The sequence below is a fragment of the Pogoniulus pusillus genome, chromosome 6 (genome assembly GCF_015220805.1).
Source record: "Pogoniulus pusillus isolate bPogPus1 chromosome 6, bPogPus1.pri, whole genome shotgun sequence".
Taxonomy (NCBI): Eukaryota; Metazoa; Chordata; class Aves; order Piciformes; family Lybiidae; genus Pogoniulus; species Pogoniulus pusillus.
Window position 1 is genome coordinate 33,460,467 of NC_087269.1, and position 19,758 is coordinate 33,480,224.

Here is a 19,758-nt window from a genome sequence, read left to right on the forward strand (position 1 = left end):
CCAATGGGTCTGATACTTGCTAATCTCATTAGGCCTCAGATTTAGCTTGATTTATACTTCACTTGCTCTCCCTAGTTTTTAGTGACATATTAATCAGCTTCAAGAAAGAGCAAGAACACAAGGTAGATGATAAAAAAATTGCCACAGCATTTTTGCTCAAGCTTCAAACTCTCTGCAGAGAATGGAGGATTTGGATATAATTTACTGCCAGTGGTATTAAATTCAGTTGCACTATTTGGTAAATGTGAATAGTCCTTGGTCAATGCTAAAGAACTTCAATATTTCATCTCTCCTTAGGCTCACTCTGTGCCATATCTGCCTTTTCTGAATAACTGTACTTGAATACATTTTATGAATGTAAACACACATGTAGTAAAACATTTCTAGAGCCTTTATTGTAAAACATTTGGCTCTGCTCCAAAAATGGAAGTGTCTTAACAGCAGACCTAATTCATTCCTGGGAGGAGCTGTTTAGTGGTAGACAGAAATTAAGGCAGTTTTGTGCTCAGTTTTTGTGTGATGTTGTCTGTATTATTCTAAATGCGTGCATAATGAAGCTGGTGCAACCTCTGAATTAATTTGATGGAGCTACAGCTATGAAACACATTTTAAAATGTAGCAACTGTTCTAAGAAATGAAAGAAATGAGCTAGAGCAGTGTAGCTGTTGCCTATACTGAGAGATGGCAGGACTAACTGAGACGAGCAGCATTTCAAGTGCAAAGCTCTGTATAAGCTCCACCTTACACCACTACTTTTTTTCTTGCTCTGCTGGATCCACTGTTGTAGAACCTCTGTTAGTTACACACACATTCATATTAAGAGACTGGTACAATCCATAAATACAGTCTTCTTGTCCAGTGGCAGCTACTGTAAATAGTTATGACAAGGACAAGACACCACAAAATTCATTTTCACTCAATGAAACCAACTGCTTCAACAGAAGCAATTTTTTTCTTTCTTTCTTTTCTTTTTCTTTTGCTATTTTCTACCTCATTTTCCCTCCCTGCCCTAGAAATGACCAAGAGAAAGTCATGTGGTCAAACCTAAAAAAAGTACTGACACTGGAAGAATTGAATTTATGTGGAGGTGTATTAATCAGAAGCTATGAGTTCAGATAGATGGGAGTAGAGGAAGTTAGACTGAAATTGAAGGAACAATAAGAACAGACAGAATTAAGAAGAAGATGAAAAATACTGATACTAAAGGGGAAAAATAGATAAATAGATCTAGTAATTTTAGTGAGAAAAGCTCCTGTAAGATGTCAAGTTAGTAGAAGAAATATGAGTGAATAGAGTGAATTAGAAAAAAGAATGTACAGATGATGGAGTTTTGATGTGAGTTCAGCAGGTCACAGATAAGCAGTGATCAGACAAGTCTGAAAACAGGCTCATGGTCCATCACACAGGAGCCACTGTCAGACCTCTGTCGTGAGGCAACAGGTGTTCCTGGATAAACGACTTCTTGCCTCTGCTTTGCAGTCATCACTGTCCCCATGAGCATGGGTAGATTAAGCCCCCTGAACTTTGGACAGGGAGGTGAGGAACCAGTGTTTGCCTAGGAGAGAGGTTTTGCCATACTTGTTTGCTTTACTTATTTCAGAATATATTGCAAATTATCAGAGATAGCTGTTGCAAATGCATAAGAACAATTTAGGAGTCATTCACAAAGACAGGCTTAGCCTCAAGTTACTTGTCTCCCCAAGCTTTCTGTAGAATCAAAAGAAAGATTTTTCTCTGGAGCAACTCAGAGCATCTACAATGAACTCCTATTGAGACACTCTGCCGAGGATTTTGTCACTTCCCACTGGCTGTAGAAAGATCCCAGAGCAAATAAGCTCCTTTGGCAAAAGTGGCCTTTGTAACAACCCTCCTGTGCAGCCTGGTTTAAGAAGCAGAAGCAGGGAATCAGTCACTAACAGGTTTTAGAGTCAAATTTTCAAGGCTCACAGAACACCACAGTTCCTCCACTGACTTTAAGAGCTCTGGGGCACTGCATATGTACCACAATTGGCATTCTGTAAGGTTTGCTGTAGCATCAATAGTTAACATACTGTAGAGCTGCCATATATTCAGAACATAAGTAATAGATGTTGTGACATCATTCAGAGCAGAACACGGCTTAATGTGCTTGTGGATGTTAACTAAACAGTGCTATAAACCTAGGGTGACTTTATGGGGTGTTTGTATGTTCTATCTAATCTGCCTGTACATGGATGCTAAGTGGACACACATTCCTGCCAGAGCAAAATTATGTAAAACATAGCTCCTAATTGGTGCTTCCAATGTATCTCCTTCAGAAATTCTACTTGTGGATCACATAGTCAAATAATCAAGGATCTGAAAGACAGTATAAGAGTTTGCAGTAAGTGACTGTGAGTCAGATGAGTGAAATTTAAGACTGGTCTCACTAAACATGCAGGATCTGAGCCAAAGAGAGGGAATGTCTGGGTGTTCCTTCTCTCATTCATTTAATATCATTTTCCTTCTGTTTCTTTAGCAGCTGATTATCTGTGTTTATGGTAGCAGTAGGAGATAAGGTAATGATGTCTTTCCTGCCTTGCCATGTCAGCTCAGATGTAGCAGATCTTGATGGTACAAAAGTTGGCAGGCAGCGATATTAATAAAGAGTTATCATCTTCTGTGCTTATATGAAAAGCTTGAAGTGCTGTAGTTATAAAAGTCTAGATCAGTAGATGACATTGAGAAACTAGTCACTTAGACTTTATTGGCTTTATATATTGCTGAATTTGTTGGCTGTCTTTGAAGAGTTTTGACGTCATTCGGTGAAAGGATGCAGTATTATCAGAGAAATCTAACTCGCAGGATCAGTTAGCAGAGTTTAAGAAAAGCCTTTGTGGAAAGGGAAAGGGCAGTAGGAAAGACTCAAGAAGATACTGTCATGGAAATCTAGCAGAAATGTGTCTTGCTCCAATGAAAATGGGAAATGTGGAAGAGAGAATGCATCACCGTGGGCTACTTAGCTAAGTAAAATATGAGCTGGAAACAAAACTGGAGGAGCACTAAAACAGTTTTTTTTTATTTCAATTTTAATGCACATGAGAAAAACAAGGACAGAGTGAGGGTACGCTGCAAAATTTGCCAGGAGATTAAAGATATTATGAAGAGACTGTATTGTAAGTCCAGAAGGGAAAACAACACAAAATAACTTGACCAAGAAAATATCAATTTGAATTAATTTGCAAAAAAGAGATATATTTTTGAACCAATTGTTATTTCCACTAAAACAGACTGGACTTTTGCCATGAAGTTTATTAGGAAAGGGATTAAACTTTGAATAATGGCTTGGTTAAGAAATTGATGTAATTGTGAACTGCTGGGAAAGGGTAACTAAGAAATGCATAAAGAAACATCATCACTTGAGCAAATGCATCTGAGGTGTTCCTTTGGGTATTTTTAGAACTGATGGAACAACTAGTTGCTAAAAAAACCCACAGAGAATTGATGAAGTATAAGGAGACTAATAAAGTCTCAGTAAGTCATGAGTCTTTAAAAACTGGATTAACAGTAACTATGGAAATAATTGCCTTATGGGCATGGCTCCAAATTGAAACAAATACTGTAAACATTACAGCAGAAAGGAAAGATTTATTCATATGGAGGTGAATAGCAGAATGAAACCCAGATGATATGACACAAGTGTACTACAGTCAACTAGTCAAATTAAAATGTTTCTTCCTGCCCTACTTCTTAAGATAAAAACGTAAGATTGGTAGAGTACAGAAGAGCATCAAGACTTTACAAAGGCATCTGCTGCTCTGCCACATGATATCTTAAGGGAATCTCCAACACAAATCAGCTTGGGCTAAAATTCACTTCAAGGTATCATAGGCTAGCCACTGTACTGTAAAAAGAAATGAAATGTGAATAGCAGTTGGCATTGTCAAGGATAAGTGCCCCACAGTATCCTTTAAAGGTCAGGGTACGGTCTGAAATGTGGAGGATAAATCATTAATTAAAAGAGAAAATGATTACTAAAGTAGGAAGAATGATTAACAGCACAGCTGAGAGAAATAGAGAAGGTTCTAGTTTGTTCTCTAGGGATACTCTATCTCTAATAAAGTGAGGCTAAACTTGAAAAGAAAAGGAGATTAATAAATGATAATGCTAAGCATTAACAGTACTTTGTGTCCATTAAAGCAACAAATATTATGAAGCTACAGAAACATTATTTTTGACCATGGAAGAATTTGTTTTTCTTAAGTGCTTATTCAGATTCTATAAAGCTGATCAGAAAACTGAAATTCAGAGAGCAGCAGCATATATAACATTAAACAGAAAGATATAAAGCAAATGGTATTTTTAGTATCTGTGAGGAACACTTCCTTTTGTTTACATTGCTCAGGGGGTTGGGAGTTTCACTCTCAGGTGATACAATTGGAGGGCTCCATATTTTTAAGTGTCCATTATGAATGAGGACAGCACGGTGACGGTGGGTGGTAAGGAATGAAGGATCAGACAAAAGAGCACTGAATTGATTGTACTGGGTCAGACCAAACACCTACCTAGCCCAGTATAGTCTCTTTAGCAGTGACTGAAAACAGACATTTATAGAAGATGAAGAGTATGGCATATAACAGTCTTCAATAACTCCCTCAGACTCTAATATTTCATTCTAAAGACTAAATCACTTGTGGGTTAGTACCTCCAAAGGATTTCTGTGAATTTTCCAGTTTCTCCTTGAACTGTAACACATCTATACTGTCCTTTGTCCTTACAACTCTAACATAAATGATATGAAGAACCAGCTCCTTGTGTTTGTTTTGAAACCAGTTGCTATTAATTGTAACTTGACACCCTTTAATTCCTGTACTGGGTGACCTGGCAATCAGATTTTGGCTATCCTGTTACGCAAGACATGCTTTAGTACATAGAATCATAGAATCAACCAGGTTGGAAGAGACCTCCAAGATCATCCAGTCCAACCTAGCACCCAGCCCTAACCAATCAACTAGACCATGGCACTAAGTGCCTCATCCAGTCTTTTCTTGAAGACCCCCAGGGACGGTGCCTCCACCACCTCCCTGGGCAGCCCATTCCAATGGCAAATCAGTCTCTCTGTGAAGAACTTCTTCCTAATATCCAGCCTAGACCTACCCTGGCACAACTTGAGACTGTGTCCCCTTGTTCTATTGCTGGTTACCTGGGAGAAGAGGCCACCCCCCACCTGGCTACAATGCCCCTTCAGGTAGTTGTAGACAGTAATAAGATCACCTCTGAGCCTCCTCTTCTCCAGGCTAAACAAGCCCAGCTCCCTCAACCTCTCCTCATAGGATTTGTGCTCCAGGCCCCTCACCAGCTTTGTTCCCCTTCTCTGGACATGTTCCAGCACCTCAACATCCTTCTTGAATTGAGGGGCCCAGAACTGGACACAGTACTCAAGGTGTGGTCTGACCAGTGCTGAGTACAGGGGAAGAATAACCTCCCTTGTCCTACTGGCCACACTGTTCCTGATGCAGGCCAGGATGCCATTGGCTCTCTTGACCACCTGGGCACACTGCTGGCTCATCTTCACCTTACTGACTATCAGTACCCCCAGGTCCCTTTCCTCCTGGCTGCTCTCCAGCCACTCAGTCCCCAGCCTATAGTGCTGCTTGGGGTTTATCATATATCCCCTTGGTTGCCTTTTTTACAAACTAATGGTCTTTTAATCTGAATTGCAGACAAGTTTTCCCATATAGAAGCCATTTCCATATCACACTGTGCAAAAAGCCTACAGTTTCACTTCTACATGACCTGGCACCAGAAGTTATAAGGTTCCCTCAGAACTCTGTCTCTGATGGGCCAGTGTGCTTTCTGGCCTTGTGAGAAAAGCCTGAATGCATGAGCTGAGTGCACTTGATGAAATGAAGACTTCCGAACAGGGAAGAAGAAACTCTGAGATATATAACTACTGCATACATCTCACTGGAGAGTTCCTAGAAATAATGAGGGCTTCCCAGCATCACAAGTAGTGACAAAGATGACAACAGCAAACAGACCCTTTTCTAAGACAGCTGCAGCCTCACTGCTTGATTTAGTGTCAGGGTGCTTGGCTGTGGTTATCATCTTTGCAGAGAGGAAGAAACAGGGAGAGAGACTCCACCACAGAGCTAGGACTAGCACTGGTCTTTTGCCTTGAACATTCCTAGAGGAAAAAGAGGGATGTGATATCATTGTCCTTGTCTAAGCATTTGAGGAGGCTCTTGTTTTGCTATCTGAGAAGAAAACAAAGAGGTTCCCAGTGAGGTACCATACCTAGTGGTCTAAACTGGCATAATTGATGTTTGTGTAGAAAAGGAAGCTATGGCACACTGCACTTATTTTCATAGTCACAGATTTCACTCAGAGTCTTAAATACTTTTTCTCCCCTCTTTTTGTTACCAGTGTGTGGATTTTATGTCAGTGCTGTGGTTTTTTAAAGAATATCTTACACTCTGTCCTTTCTAAGTGTTTGCCTTCATACACTTGAAGTGTGTGATGTGTCTACTAAAGACAAAGAACTTCTGTGAAATTGTAAATATTTTTTTTTTCAATTAAACTTCAGGAGTTAGTTCCTAAACCAAGCCAATGCTTCTTTCAGAGCTGACCCCAAATTCTAGATGCTGGTTTTAACACTTATAATATTTTGCTGCTCTTCTCAAAAATTAAGGAATGAAAAATGCTGTCTCTAGTACCTCTTTCATTTTTCTTTTCTGAAAACTGTGTATCTAGCCTTTCTATCTTCTTCTTGCACAGTCCACTGAGCAATAACACAGGTCTTTTTTTACTCCCAAGTGAGAAGGAAAAGCTGTAACCCTGAGTCTTGCTGAAGTCTGAGAAAGGCGATTTCTTTTGTAACTTGCAAATAAAAACCTGCTCCTGTGAAAGACAAAAGTGTTTTCAAATAGGATGGAAAGGGTTGCCTCACAGGTCTGTGCTGTTGCTGCTGCTGAAAAGCAGTTTTCCCAAAATGGAGAGCAGCACAGGCAGGACAGAACTCTCTAACTCTGTAATAGTCTGTGGGTTTGTAGGGAGGAGCACACAACACCATTTCTTCTCGCTTTTATGGCTCTGATGATGTCGTGCTTTTTAGAGAAGACACACACCTCTTCATCTGGCTGGCAGCTTTTCTCCCTGTCTGTTGTAGAGCAGCAGCCCTGCAATAAGATCCTGGTGACCTACCTGGGGCGCTGTGAAAGCCAAGCTAAGCACAAGGGCTGAGATTGTTGAACCTAGCCAGGCAAGAGCTGTGTGTCACAGCCCGTGTTTCACGGTGCATGTATCGTACTAAAAAATTCTGCTTGTCTATCTTCATGTAAGGCTGCTGGAATAACAGGCAAAATCTTGTTGAGCTACATTAATTGGTAATATCCTATTTATCTAAATGTTGAAAGTGCCAGAGGTTGCTGTTGTGGCAAATTCTTTGCAAGCTTTTGCAGTTCTAAACACGTGACACTGTCGCCTCTAATGTGCAGCCATTGGCAGACTTCCCATTACATAATGTTGACCCATATTTGTGATACGTGACATTTTTTGCTAAACATTGTCAAGGATAATCTTTCACAGAATTAAGTTTCTGATTATACGCTCAGACTCTGTCATTCTTTAGCATAAACATAACCTGTGCCTCAGACAGTGCTACTCCTTGTTAAGACATGCAGAGTGCAGTTTTTTCAGGTATGAAAAACACCAAGAGAATTTTGTGCTTTGAGACTGAAATAACTAAGACTAAATTCACCACCAACTGATTGCATCTGAGTGCAATTTGAGCTTAAAAAAATGTTGAGCTCTGGTCCAGGTGATGGGAATAGCAATTGGATGAAGGAAGCACAAAGTCTGGAGTGTGACTCTGCAAAATGCTGTCTCAGGCAGGTTCAGCTTGTTTCATGCTTCAGAAAAAGCAGAGCTGTAGAAAAGGTTTTTCTGCTCTACTCTTCCACTAAAGTTTGCTGGTATTTGTAGGCTTAATCAGCTTTTTCTTAATTAAAAAAAAATCAATGGCGTGGGGAGATAAATAGATAGAACTCAGCCAGGGGTTATTGCTATAAGGCAGCTGAGAAAGGAGAAGCCTTGGAGGAATGGGAACACCCTCAAAGCTGTCTGCTTTCAAAGAGCTATGCAAAATCCATCCACTCTTAAAAACCTGATTTCAGCTGCAGAGAATAAAATGCTAGGGAGAGAAAGGTGTATGAAATAGAGGCATAAAGAACAATATGGGATTTCTCTCAGTATTTAAGAACGGGATCTGTTTCAGATGGACTTCAGACAATATTGTAACAAGATTGCAGAAGTAACAAGATTGTGTGAGCTGCTGAAGCGTCTGCCACATCGTGGAAATGAATGATAGTGGAACATAAGGATGAGAGACTAAATACACTATCTTCAGTGAAAGAAATTTTCCATCCTTACATAGGAGATGACTGTGTGCTAAAAACAGTTGCAATACCAGCAAGGAAGGTTTTGCTTCTGTGCAAGGAATGAATGCTTGTCAGAGCCAAAATTAAAACCTGATGAATGCAGTCTCACCCACGTTAATTTCTCCTCTCTCAGATTCAACATTCATTCTCTCTGTGTACTCATTCATATATTCTTCTCCCTTCCCACCTCCCCATTGACTCACACTCTCCATCCCTGTCTGTTATTGCTTCCTTTCCATTTTCTCTTTCTTTGAGGTTCCTTCCCACTCACTCCATTTCTCCTCTGCCTGACCCCTCTGAATACATTTTCCTTCACAGTGAAAAAAACCAGCAGAGACAAAGAGGAGGAAAAAATAGAAAAGACGAGCAAGGAAGGGAGAGGGTGAAGAGCAGAAGCTGTAGGAAGGGTGTTCAGTCTTGCACTTGCTTCCTGTGCTGCACTACAGATTTTTGAAGGTGTCATAGGATTTAGGGCTCCTAAAACCTGTTCCTTTCTTCCAGGCAGCATCACTTGGTGGTTGATTTGTGAAAGGTAACTCCAGAGCTCATTTCCTCAGATTAGTGTCCTAGAGGCCATTATAAAAAAAAACCAGAATAATCCCAAAGCTCAGTGGAAAGTCATCCCTGAGTGAAAAGCATCTGGCTGTGTATGAAGCTTGTTACCACACTGGATCAGTGGTGACCAGAATAGATTGGGTGGCCTTGGGACTTCAAAAAGGGAAATAGGAGCTTTAAGGATTCTTTGGACTTGCCAGTATGCAATGCTGACCAAGAAACACTTACAGCCTCAAGCTTGTTGGAGGCCTGTGTGCAAGGAGCTGGTGTTCCTTAAAGTAGCCAGTGTCTGAAAAACAATGGGTAAATGGTGCCAATGTTGGTACAGTGAAACCACACAGAGATGTCAGGACTGCTTATTGTAAAGTGTGGTAGGAAATGCTCTAAACCCACTTTATCTGAAGACAGTGAGCTCCTGCTCCCAACAGCAGTCTATAACCTGTAGAATTTACTGTCCTTGCCTAGGTCCTGAGGTCCAGAAACTGCTCCTTTGTCCATCCTGCAGGCCTCCTGGTGTGGAAGGAGCTGAGCTTCCACAGTCACTGAGGGGGAAGTGTTGCACAAGCTTCACTTAATGCTATTAACCTTTATCCTTTTTTTTTCTCCTTTTCCGGCACCGTACTTGTTCCTGAAACTGCTGAGATAGAATTGTTTCTCCCAGATTAGGCAAACAAAAATCTTATGCTTGCAAAAGCTTGTTGGAAACATCAGCGGTACACTGCAGGCTATTTCCTACCCGCACAGGGAGCCAGAGGGAAGTGTGCACGACAGCTTCCCAGAAGGACCCATCCAGTACCCTGTCCTGCCAGCTGTAGCCTTCTGCCAGCTGTTCACGTGTTATCAATTTAAGAAGGGCTAGCAGTGCCTCCTTCACAGGCTGGCATAGCCAAAGGATCGAACGAAGGCAGGCAGCCTTGGCCTAACGTCGGCTGTGATGTGCAGACCGCAGGCGTTGTGTGCTTAGGAAGAGAAAGGCAACGCCGTGGGTCTTCGGGGCTCTTACTCGGGTGCGGCTCTCCGCGGGTGGCGGAAGGGCCGAGGAAGGGGACACGCGTGGCAGCCGTGCCGCCGCAGGCCGGGGCGACCCCCGGGCGGGCGCTGCGCCCCCAGGGGCGCCGGGCTCGCCGCCGCTCGCGCTGGACGCGGCACCCGCCGCTAACGGCCGCCGCGCGGCCCCGGGCTGCGGCCCTGCGGAGCGGCGCGGGAGCGGCAGGCCGGGCGGCGGGCGGGGGGTGCTCGGCCGCCCGCAAGGCCGCGCGGTGCTGCCGCCGTTACATAAGAAGGGGTGGGGGAGGGGAGCGCTTTGACGCGGCGGCGGCGGCGGCCCCTTTAAACGCGGCGCCTGGGGTGCTTTGAGCGTGCCTCTCTGCTGCCCCCTCCCCGCCTCACCGCAGTGACAAATCCGCTCCCGCCCGCCTCCGTCGAGCCTCTACCGAGCCGGGCGGCGCCGGGAAGCGCTGCCGCGCGGCTTTGCACCGCCTGCCCGTCCGCCGCGGAGCCCCTCAGCCCCAGCCCCTGGCGGCGCCACAGCAGGGAGCGGCGAGGGGCGCGATGGAGGCTCCGCGCTTGGCGCACACCATGAGCAGCCCCACTAGCCCCTGTGAGGAGGTGATCAAGAACCTGAGCCTGGAGGCGATTCAGCTCTGCGATAGGGACGGTAAGTCCGAGCCGCTCACGGCTAATCCCTGCAGACGCAAGATACTGCTGCTGCCCTCATAGATACTAATGCAAATTAATCCCCGCGGCGTATGGTCCTTTGTTATCCCCCATGTATTTGTAGGTGCAAATGTTCTCCATCCCTCCCGCCACTGCCGCCGCCACCCTCCTGCCATTGAGAACAAAAGAAAAAAGAAGGTTGCACCTTGCTGGAGGGAAGGGAGGGAAACACGCCGCTCCCTCAGCCGTCCCTCGCGTTGCAGTGCGTTTACCTCCGGGCGAGCCTGCTGCACTGCCCTGCCCCTTCCAGGAATGGACGCCGGGGTTTGTTCTGGGAGAGGCAACGAGGAGAACTAGAGCAGGCGCTGCAGTGTCCGGGTCTAGAGACGGGGTAGTGGCCCTGGTGGGTTTTTGTTACCCGCGATCTACGAACTCCTTTGTATTGTGGGGCAGCCCCTGTGGCTACAACACGCAGGGGAATCTGCTGGCTGGCGTGCGCTCGCCGCAAAACTTGTTGCCGGTTGCTTGTGGGAGCCATAAGGCGAGGAGTGGACCGACGCCGGGGCTCGCACGATGGGGCTCGGGGGGAGACGAAGCGGAAGCCTCGGCGACGGAGGCGTCGCGGTTCAGCACCGCGGACAGCACCGCGCTGGCAGCGACCCCGGTGTGTTGGGCCGTGTCGAAGCGAGCGGAGCCGGGCAGAGCTGGGCCGGGCCGGGGCGGGCGGCCGCAGCGCCGGGAGACACCGCAGTGCCCTGGAGGCAGCGGCAGGTCCTTTCCCCGGCGGGTACAGCCAGCCCACCGAACAGGTGAAGTTTAGTGGTAGAGCAGCAGGTGCGGATGTTAATTATCTGGGTCGAAGCAACCTGGTCAATGTGAGATGGTGATGGGCGACAGCCAAAACAAATCTGCATGCTTGAAACGGCAAGCTGACTGTGGTGGAAGAACATCACATCATTTGTATGCAGCTACGAGAAACAAAACTGAACGGGAGAAACTGGTAGTTGAACAATGGAAAAACGCTTACTTGTGGAGTGGTGTGTAGTTTGTGTTCATATACCAGTTCATTCTCTTCTCATTTGACATTGAATTATCACAAATAACTCCTCGGGTTTTTTGATGCTTTGGGTGTGGAACGTATGTTACCTGGTAAATACGCTGAGGAATGGAGGTACTGTGTCAGTGAACGGTACAGCTGAATTAACAAAACTATTTCTTTATTGTGAGGGCATTTTTGGAGCACAGCTGTTATAGGTGATGGTTATGAAAGGAACCAGTCCAACTTTCTCAATTATTTTTCTACAAATTGTTTATGATTAAGTGCTTCACTTTTTTTGACCTAGAGAGACAAATGTTTTAAATGCTGAATTTTTGTGAGCTCATTATTATTGTTGATGAAATATTCAGGAGATTGACAAGGTATTAGAAAGACTTTTCTGTAGTTATTTTTGTAGCTGTATTGGAAATTCTTTGGATTTTTGGGTGTTTGAATAGCCATATAATATGCATTTCCATCCACTCACACCTAACTCACTGCCTGGAGAAACTGAGCCATGTTTATAGCAGTGGAGGCTAGACTGTTGTTTTGTTAAAATGCTTTTTCACATGTATTTATTTTTATTAATACTAGCAAGAAATGAAAACTGATAAATTATGCAGTCCTTTGCATTTGGTTATTGTAATTGCAGTGAAGTATTCCATCAATCAATGCTGTACTCTGTTTGGCTTAACATACCGTAGTTAAAGATTGCTTGTTTTCTGTGGAATAGTGTCATACAGGCAAGCAAATGGGAAAATATATTTGGCTTAGCTTTAGTTCCCTTTAGAACAGGCTTCACTGGAAAACAAAACTTTCCTGTTGATTTGGCTTTACAACTTAATCTCCATCAACTAAAACACTGTCATGCAAGACAATAGCTTTCCATAATGCATGGTTGAATTTCTGAACTAGGCACCAATATTGGGCATGTAAGATACACAGTTCGGTGCCTAATTTGGCTCAAGTGTGTGCTTGAATATATCTCAGTACTTCCAACAGGTGGCACTTACGTATCAAAAGCTTGTTTTAAGTGGAACATAAAAACAAGCAAGCAGAGGTTAAAGCATTAATCTTTCTAGTTAAGTGTGCAAATGTGTGTGCAACACATTCAGATCTCTAATTGCATACATGAGTTTAGTTAGCACATTTATATTATAAATATTTACTTTGTTGGGGGTTTTGTTTGTTTTGTTTTGTTTTTTTTTAGGGTATCTTTGCTGTAAATAACACAGTTCTCAAGGCAATTACGTTTACATCACTGAGGTTGATCAAAGTTTTGTAGTAAATATCTGTGATGGTTTGGGTGTTACTCACCCTCCCACACACTTTGGAAATCACCCAGACTAGACTCAGCCAGCTCTGGAAATTTGAATGAAGCTTATATTTACAGCTTAGCTCAATATACAAGCAGGTATTTACAGTATATATACAGCTATATACAGAAATATGCAAGGTAAAAGGTAATACAGAAACACAACTCCCCTCCCAGAAACCTGAGTCTCCAGAAGGGGCTCTCAACAGCCCTTCCACCTTCTCCCACCCCTGTCAACCTTATCCCAGTCCCAAGGAAAAATGGAGGTTTGACCAGGAGGTTAGGAAGCAAATTGGATTAACAGAGAGATGGCAGAGAGGCTAGAGAGAGAAATGCAGCTCAGCACTCCCAAGCAGAAGTGCAACTCCCTTATCTATGTTTGAGTTCTTGTTCTTATACCTCTCAGCAAGCCTATGAGTGAAGCAGACATCACCCTTGTTTCTCTTTCACAGCCTGTAATCTAGTTCTTCTCACCAAAACATTCTAGCTAGCATCAAACTAGCACAATATCAATTATGAACTGTATCAAATAAAAATATGGTAGATTTTCATATTCTAGTGCTTAATCTCTAACCTGTAGTAACTGTAAGGGCACCCCATGAAATGGTAACAGTGCATGGCCAACTGATCAATTCTACAGCATGCTTAGCTTGGAATTGAGGCAATGCTGCATTGTGAACATAAGCAATAATGGTATCTTAATGCAAATAACAAAATATGTTTCTTTTTTTTTTCTGAGATGAATTAATACTGAACTATTTTGTGTTCAGAAAAATCGATTGTATCTCCTGTGGAGGTATATATAGGAGCTAGAAATCCAGGAAAAGGACTAAGCATTAATAGTATCACAACAATTAACACATTTTAATTCTTTTTTTCTAATTGTTCAGTGGTTTTTGCAAGCATTGTCACCTCTCTGGAAGAACCAAGACCATTTAGAAAATGCAAATGTAAACAAAACAAATGCATGTGTTTTGGGGCTTATTTTTTCAAACCCCCCAAAATATCTAGTAAGATTAGATTTAAATTGAATGTGACATCAGAAAGCAAATTATCAGCTTTTATTTTCAGCATCCTTTGTTACTTTCAAATGTATCTTGCATGATTTTTCCTTTTTCTTCTAGTTGAGTCTACTAGCACAGCTTAACATGTTGTTCCTTCAAACTATGCTGATACCATTTTGTGTGTAGGAAAATTGTACTACTTGTTACTTTGCTTTGCTGTATTTGGACAGCCATATTTCTGTAAACACAGGCCAGGAGAGAATGTTTAATCTGTGCTAAAAATTCCAGTGACCTTTTTATAAAATTTGTATTAGCATCACCTGGGGATTAAACCTTTAGTAGACGGCTGGCCTTTGTGCCACGAACAGGACAGTTCTATGAAAATATAGCTAAATTCAGAAAATCAGAAGCCCTTGAAAAAACTCTGCTTTTCACAGAGTAGAACAGCCTTGAATTTTAGCTGCTGAATTTCCTGAAGCTCCGCGTTGTGGTTGTGCAGTGCTCCCCCTACAGATGCTGCACTTTGGCTGCTGGGCTCTTCCCAGTGAGAGCAGTGGCGCTGTCCTTAGCTTTCCGTGCTCTTACAGTTGGCATCGACGGCTGGAAAGCAGAAGACACCTATCAAAACACAGGAGAGAATCAGAGCAACAAAGCATCCATATGGATGTAGGAACTTGAGAGACATGGACTGGGGAAAGGGGGAATGAAACTGGCCTGAAGGTGCTCATAGAGACTGAGGCAGTGGCTGGTCGAGGGTGGAAGGACAGGAAAGACTTGAAAGCTGAGAATGCTTGCGAGGATTAGGTTAAATGGGAAGGCAGAAGCAGATGAAATTATCCTGAATGAGAACAGGAAAAGAAGATGAAGGAGCAACAGAGGTAATCCAGATTCAGGCAGAGTGCCCAGGAAAGTGAAACAGAGGGGTAAAAAAAAACAACCCTATGAGGGGCAGGTTCACCAAGGTTAGATGAATTGGATGAATGAAAATTTGAAACCTCTAAAGAGTAAATCTGGAGACCTTTCTGCAAAGAAGAGACAGAAAATACAAGAATGTTAATAGGATCTATGTGATTTGGACCACAGAGGCTAGGAGTAAAGGAATGAAACTAGGACTTGCTGAGCAAAGAAACCAGCACTGAAAGTTCAGTCTTAGAAATTAAGAACAGGACTCTTGACTGGGGAGCAGTTGAAGAGGTAGGACAGGAACAAGTTCAAGGAGCAGGGCAGAAGTGGCCACATTTTGGTGTGACAGCCAGGGAAAGTTCATCTTCCAAATCCACTTACACCTCCAGGTTATCAAATTCTTGTTTATTTGCTAGCAAAGAAGAATGCCATGGTACTAGGGCTCCAGGGAAACTGAGAGTCAGCAGCTGCAGCTGATGTCAGTAAGGGTAGAACTTTGAAAATACAAAGCACAGTGCTAAATGCTTTGCTAAGAGTTGCTAACCATCTTAAATAGGAACTGAAACTTAGTAACTGTCTCTTAATTTCTATGTGCCTTAGTTATCCATGTGTAAAATGAAAGCAGGACTATTGCTTCCCCTCCCAGAGATGTTTTCAAAATAAACTAATGAATGTTTGTGGATCTGTCAGGCACTGTAGGAGCCTGGAAAACCCGTGAGGTGCATGGAAAACCCCACAATGAAATCCATCATTTTTGTCTTCAGAGCAGAATAGGAATAATGTGTAGCAAATAAGTCCTGGGACTACAGACTGAACAATAGTGAATAGCTGTTACAAGGAAAATAGTTCATTATGTATGCACTGTTCATTATGTATCCTGAATGAGTCAGAATTCCTGTGGAAAAAATAGTGTGTAATCACACAGTTAAAGACTGTGTCATAATCTGAACAAACACAGGGAGCAATCTGAGGTTATTCAAGTATGCTTCATTCTGGTATTTTCTGACTGCTGATGGCTTGAACTATGCAATCTCACTCAAATGCTTCTAAAGGGTTTTCTTCTGCAATCTAACAAGTTTGCATGACACACTGCCTTCATACAAACTAAGATGTCATAGAATCAAAATTGTAGAATGAATGCTTTGGGTTTGGAGGGACACTTAAAGGTCATCTAGCCCAACTCCCCTGCAGTGACCAGGGTCATCTTTAACTGCAACAGGTTGCTGAAAGCCTTGTCCAACCTGGTGTGGAATATTTTCAGGAATGGGGCATCTACCACCTCTCTGGGCAACCTGTGCCAGTGTTTCACCACCCTCATCGTAACAAAATTTCTTCCTTATACTACTTCTAAATCTGCCCTCTTTCCGTTTAAAACAATCAACCCTTGTCCTAATGCAACAGGTCCTGCTTCTGTGATTGTCCTCATCTTTCTTAGAATCTTAGAACTGCTTTGACTGGCAGAGACCTTTGAGGTCATAAAGTCCAACTGTTAACCCAGCACTGCTACATCACCACAAAATTTTGTCCCTTGGCATCACATCTTATATGTCTCTGAAATACCTGCAGGGATGGAGACTTTTCCAGTTTCCTGGACAGCCTGCTCCAATGCTTGATAACCTTTCAGTGAAGAAATTTTTCTTAATATCCATTCTAAACGTTCCCTGGTGCCATTTGAGGACATTTCCTCTTGTCCTATCACACGTTACTTGGGAGAAGAGGCCAACTTCCTTCTCTCTACAACTTTCTTTCAGGTATCTGTGGAGACTAATAAGATCTTCCCTGAGCTTCCTTTTATCCAGGGTAAACAATCTCAGTTCCCTCAGCTGTTTATTGTAAGAGTTGATCTCTAGATCAACTGCCACCACCAGCTGGGCATGCTCCAGTGCCTCAATGTTCTTCTTGTAATAAGGAGCACCAAACTGAACCCAGTGCTGAATACAGGAGGACAATCAGTTCCTCAGTCCTGCTTGCTGTGTTATTTCTGATACAAGCCACGATGCTGTTGGCCTTCTTGGCTACCTGAGTGTACTGCTGGCTCATATACAGCTGGCCGTTGACCAACACCTCCAGCTCCTTTTCCGCCAGGCGTCTTTCCAGACATTCATCCCCAAGCCTGTAGCATTGTATGAGGTTGTTTTGACTCGACTGTAGGACCCAGCACTTGGCCTTGTTTAGCCCCATACCTTTGGCCTTGGCCCATCTAACCAGCTTTTCCAGATCCATCTGTAGAGCTTTCTTACCATCAAGCATTTCAACACTCCTGCCTAACTTGGTGTCATGTGCAAACTTATTGAGGGTGCACTTACAGGTCCCCTTGAGTATGTCTCATGTTTTCTTATTTATTGCAGAAGTTTAATATTAAGCTGTATTTATTGGAGCATTTTCAAAGATATATCTAGAATTTGTAAATTAGAGTTTTGTGGACGTATCATATACACATTTAACTTTCAAACAGAAGAGATAAAAAGTGGCATCATCCAGTCTTGGGATGCACTCTTCAAAACCCTTTTTTTGGGGCATGCAGCAGTATCACTGCTATATCTGTGTTGCTGTTCAGCATGACTTGGACAGACTGGAGAGCTGGGCGAAGAGGAACCTAATGAGGTTCAACAAGGATAAATGCAGAGTCCTGCACCTGGGAAGGAACAATAAACTGCACCAGTACAGGTTGGGAGGTGATCTGCTGGATCTGCTATCCATGGGACAGCAATGTGCCCTTGTGGCCAAGAAGTCCAATGGGATCCCTAGGTGCCTTAAGAGGAGTGTGGCCAGCAGATCAAAAGAGGATCTCCTCCCCCTCTACTCTGCCCTGGTGAGACCTCACTTGGAATATTGTGTTCAGTTTTGGGCTCTCTACTTCAAGAGAGACAGGGATCTACTTGAAAGAGTCCAACAGAGGGCTGCAAAGATTATTAGGGGGCTGGAGCACTGCCCTAAGAGGAGAGGCTCAGCAGCCTGGGGCTCTTTGGTCTGGTGAATAGACTTAGAAGTGACCTAATCAATGTTTATAAATGTCTGAGAGCTGAGGGTCAAGAGGGAGGGAACAGACTCTTCTCAGTTGTGCTCCATGACAGGACAAGGGGCAGTGGGTATAAACCATGACACAGGAAGTGACACCTCAACATGAAGAAGAATTTCTTTATTGTAAGGGTCACAGAGCACTGGCACAGGCTTCCCACAGAGGTTGTGGAGTCTCCTTCTCTGGAGACTTTCAAAACCCGTCTGGATGTGTTCCTGTGGAACCTATGCTAAATTCTATGGTCCCACTCTGGTGAAGGGATTGGAATCAATGATCTATGGAGGTCCCTTCCAACCCCTAACATTCTCTGATCTGAAATGTTATCCTCTCTTGGAAAAGTGAGGAAAAGAAAGTTTTCTAGGTAAACTGTCACCATGAAGGACAACTGAGAGATCCAAACTTTGCAGAAATTCTTGGTGTCCTGAATGCTTGGTCTTGCATGGTTGTTAGGGTTGTTTTTAACTGTGAGAGTTCTGAGCACAGAGATAAACAATTCAAGTTTTCACACCCAGTGTAGTAAAGAGGTGTTCATAACTGTGATATTTTGATAGGACGCAAATCTACCTCAGGGGTGTTCTGAGCTCACTTGTTATTTACCCTGCAGTGATGCCTGTATAATCTAGATCCAAGTCTGCCCTACAGGCCACTTCAGCTTTTACAGCTGCTTTCCAGTGAGGTCCCTGGTCCTGGAGCCACAGCTGCTACAGCAAGCAGAGTATCACTTTTGTCATGTAAGGTGTGGGTAGAAGACACTATATCACATTCATATTTAGAGTTCTCTAGTATTTCAGCATTCATTTTTTTGAATGAATTCCAGTCAGGCATTGTTGTGTCCAATGTCTCCAAAAGCTTGCTGTGGTTTACCTTCCTGACCCTGAATTTTCTTTCTGTGATTTCTCTGCATCATTAATTTTCAGTTTGTTTGCCTATGTTTTTTTTGCCTCAAATCTAGAAAGACCTCTAGCTTTACCCATTCATTCCTTGTAATTTCTTTCACATTCATGGCCTCTATATAACAGGTTTGGAGGCACTAGGTTTCTGACCAAGGTAGTTTTCAGTTCCATTTGTGCTATAGAAGTAGTGCCAGCATCTTTAACAACAACTGAGGAGATAATCTTTAAAAGTCCACACAGTTCAGGCTTGTTCTTTCCTAATCCACTTGGTGCAATAGGTATGACTGCCATGCTACCAGCATGCATGGCCTATTGTTCTTTGCGTGACCTGGAAGCCTATATTTAACTCTGGCTGAACACAGCTCAGAATCCTCCACTATGTTTTCTTTCCTCTTTTGATAGAAGCTCTAAATATTTCACTTGCAGACTATTTTCCTCAAAAATTAATGAACATGTCTTTAAAAATATTTCTAATGTCACCAATACCTGATACACTTGTAAAACATGTCACTGCTATGGGAAACTATGAGCAATGTTTGTGATATTGGAACTAAAGAAAGCTCTACTCCAGGATCACTTCTTGTAGCTTCCACACTAGGTTGTGTACACAGCAGAGGGCCCTTTATTTGACCTTGGAAATGTTTCCTTCAGCACAGAAGGTTTGGTTAGAATTTATTGTAGTGTTTGTGACTGGATCAATTTTCATTGTCCTGATTGTAGTTGAATCATTAATTTTAGTTTATTGTTTTTACAGTGTGTTCTGGTTTTATTTACGTTTGAATGAACAGGCTGTTTCTTCATGGGTGTTTGCAAAGGCACTGATCAGGTTTTTTAGGTTTTCATAACCTAATGACAGCTTCTCTGAACCTTGACAGTTGTAGCTGCTGCCCAGAAGGGAAAACCTCAAAAGTAGTTTGATATTACTCTGTCATTCCTTCAGAATGACAGAAAGTACTGTCACTTGCATTCTTTCATAATTCC

General features: G+C 43.0%; 1 protein-coding gene across 3 annotated transcripts in view; it reads left to right on the plus strand.

Annotated features, from left to right (window-relative positions):
- PHYHIPL (phytanoyl-CoA 2-hydroxylase interacting protein like) overlaps positions 1-19,758 on the plus strand; it is a 117,612-nt gene that overhangs the window by 59,762 nt on the left and 38,092 nt on the right. Inside the window, exon 1 of one of the 3 annotated variants that reach the window (XM_064145149.1) lies at positions 10,337-10,608. The exons of the other annotated variants lie outside the window; for them this stretch is intronic. Coding sequence (XP_064001219.1) covers positions 10,503-10,608 — 106 coding nt within the window. The 5' untranslated portion in view covers positions 10,337-10,502. Of the gene's footprint in view, positions 1-10,336; positions 10,609-19,758 lie in introns of those variants that run through there. 3 annotated transcript variants of the gene reach the window in all.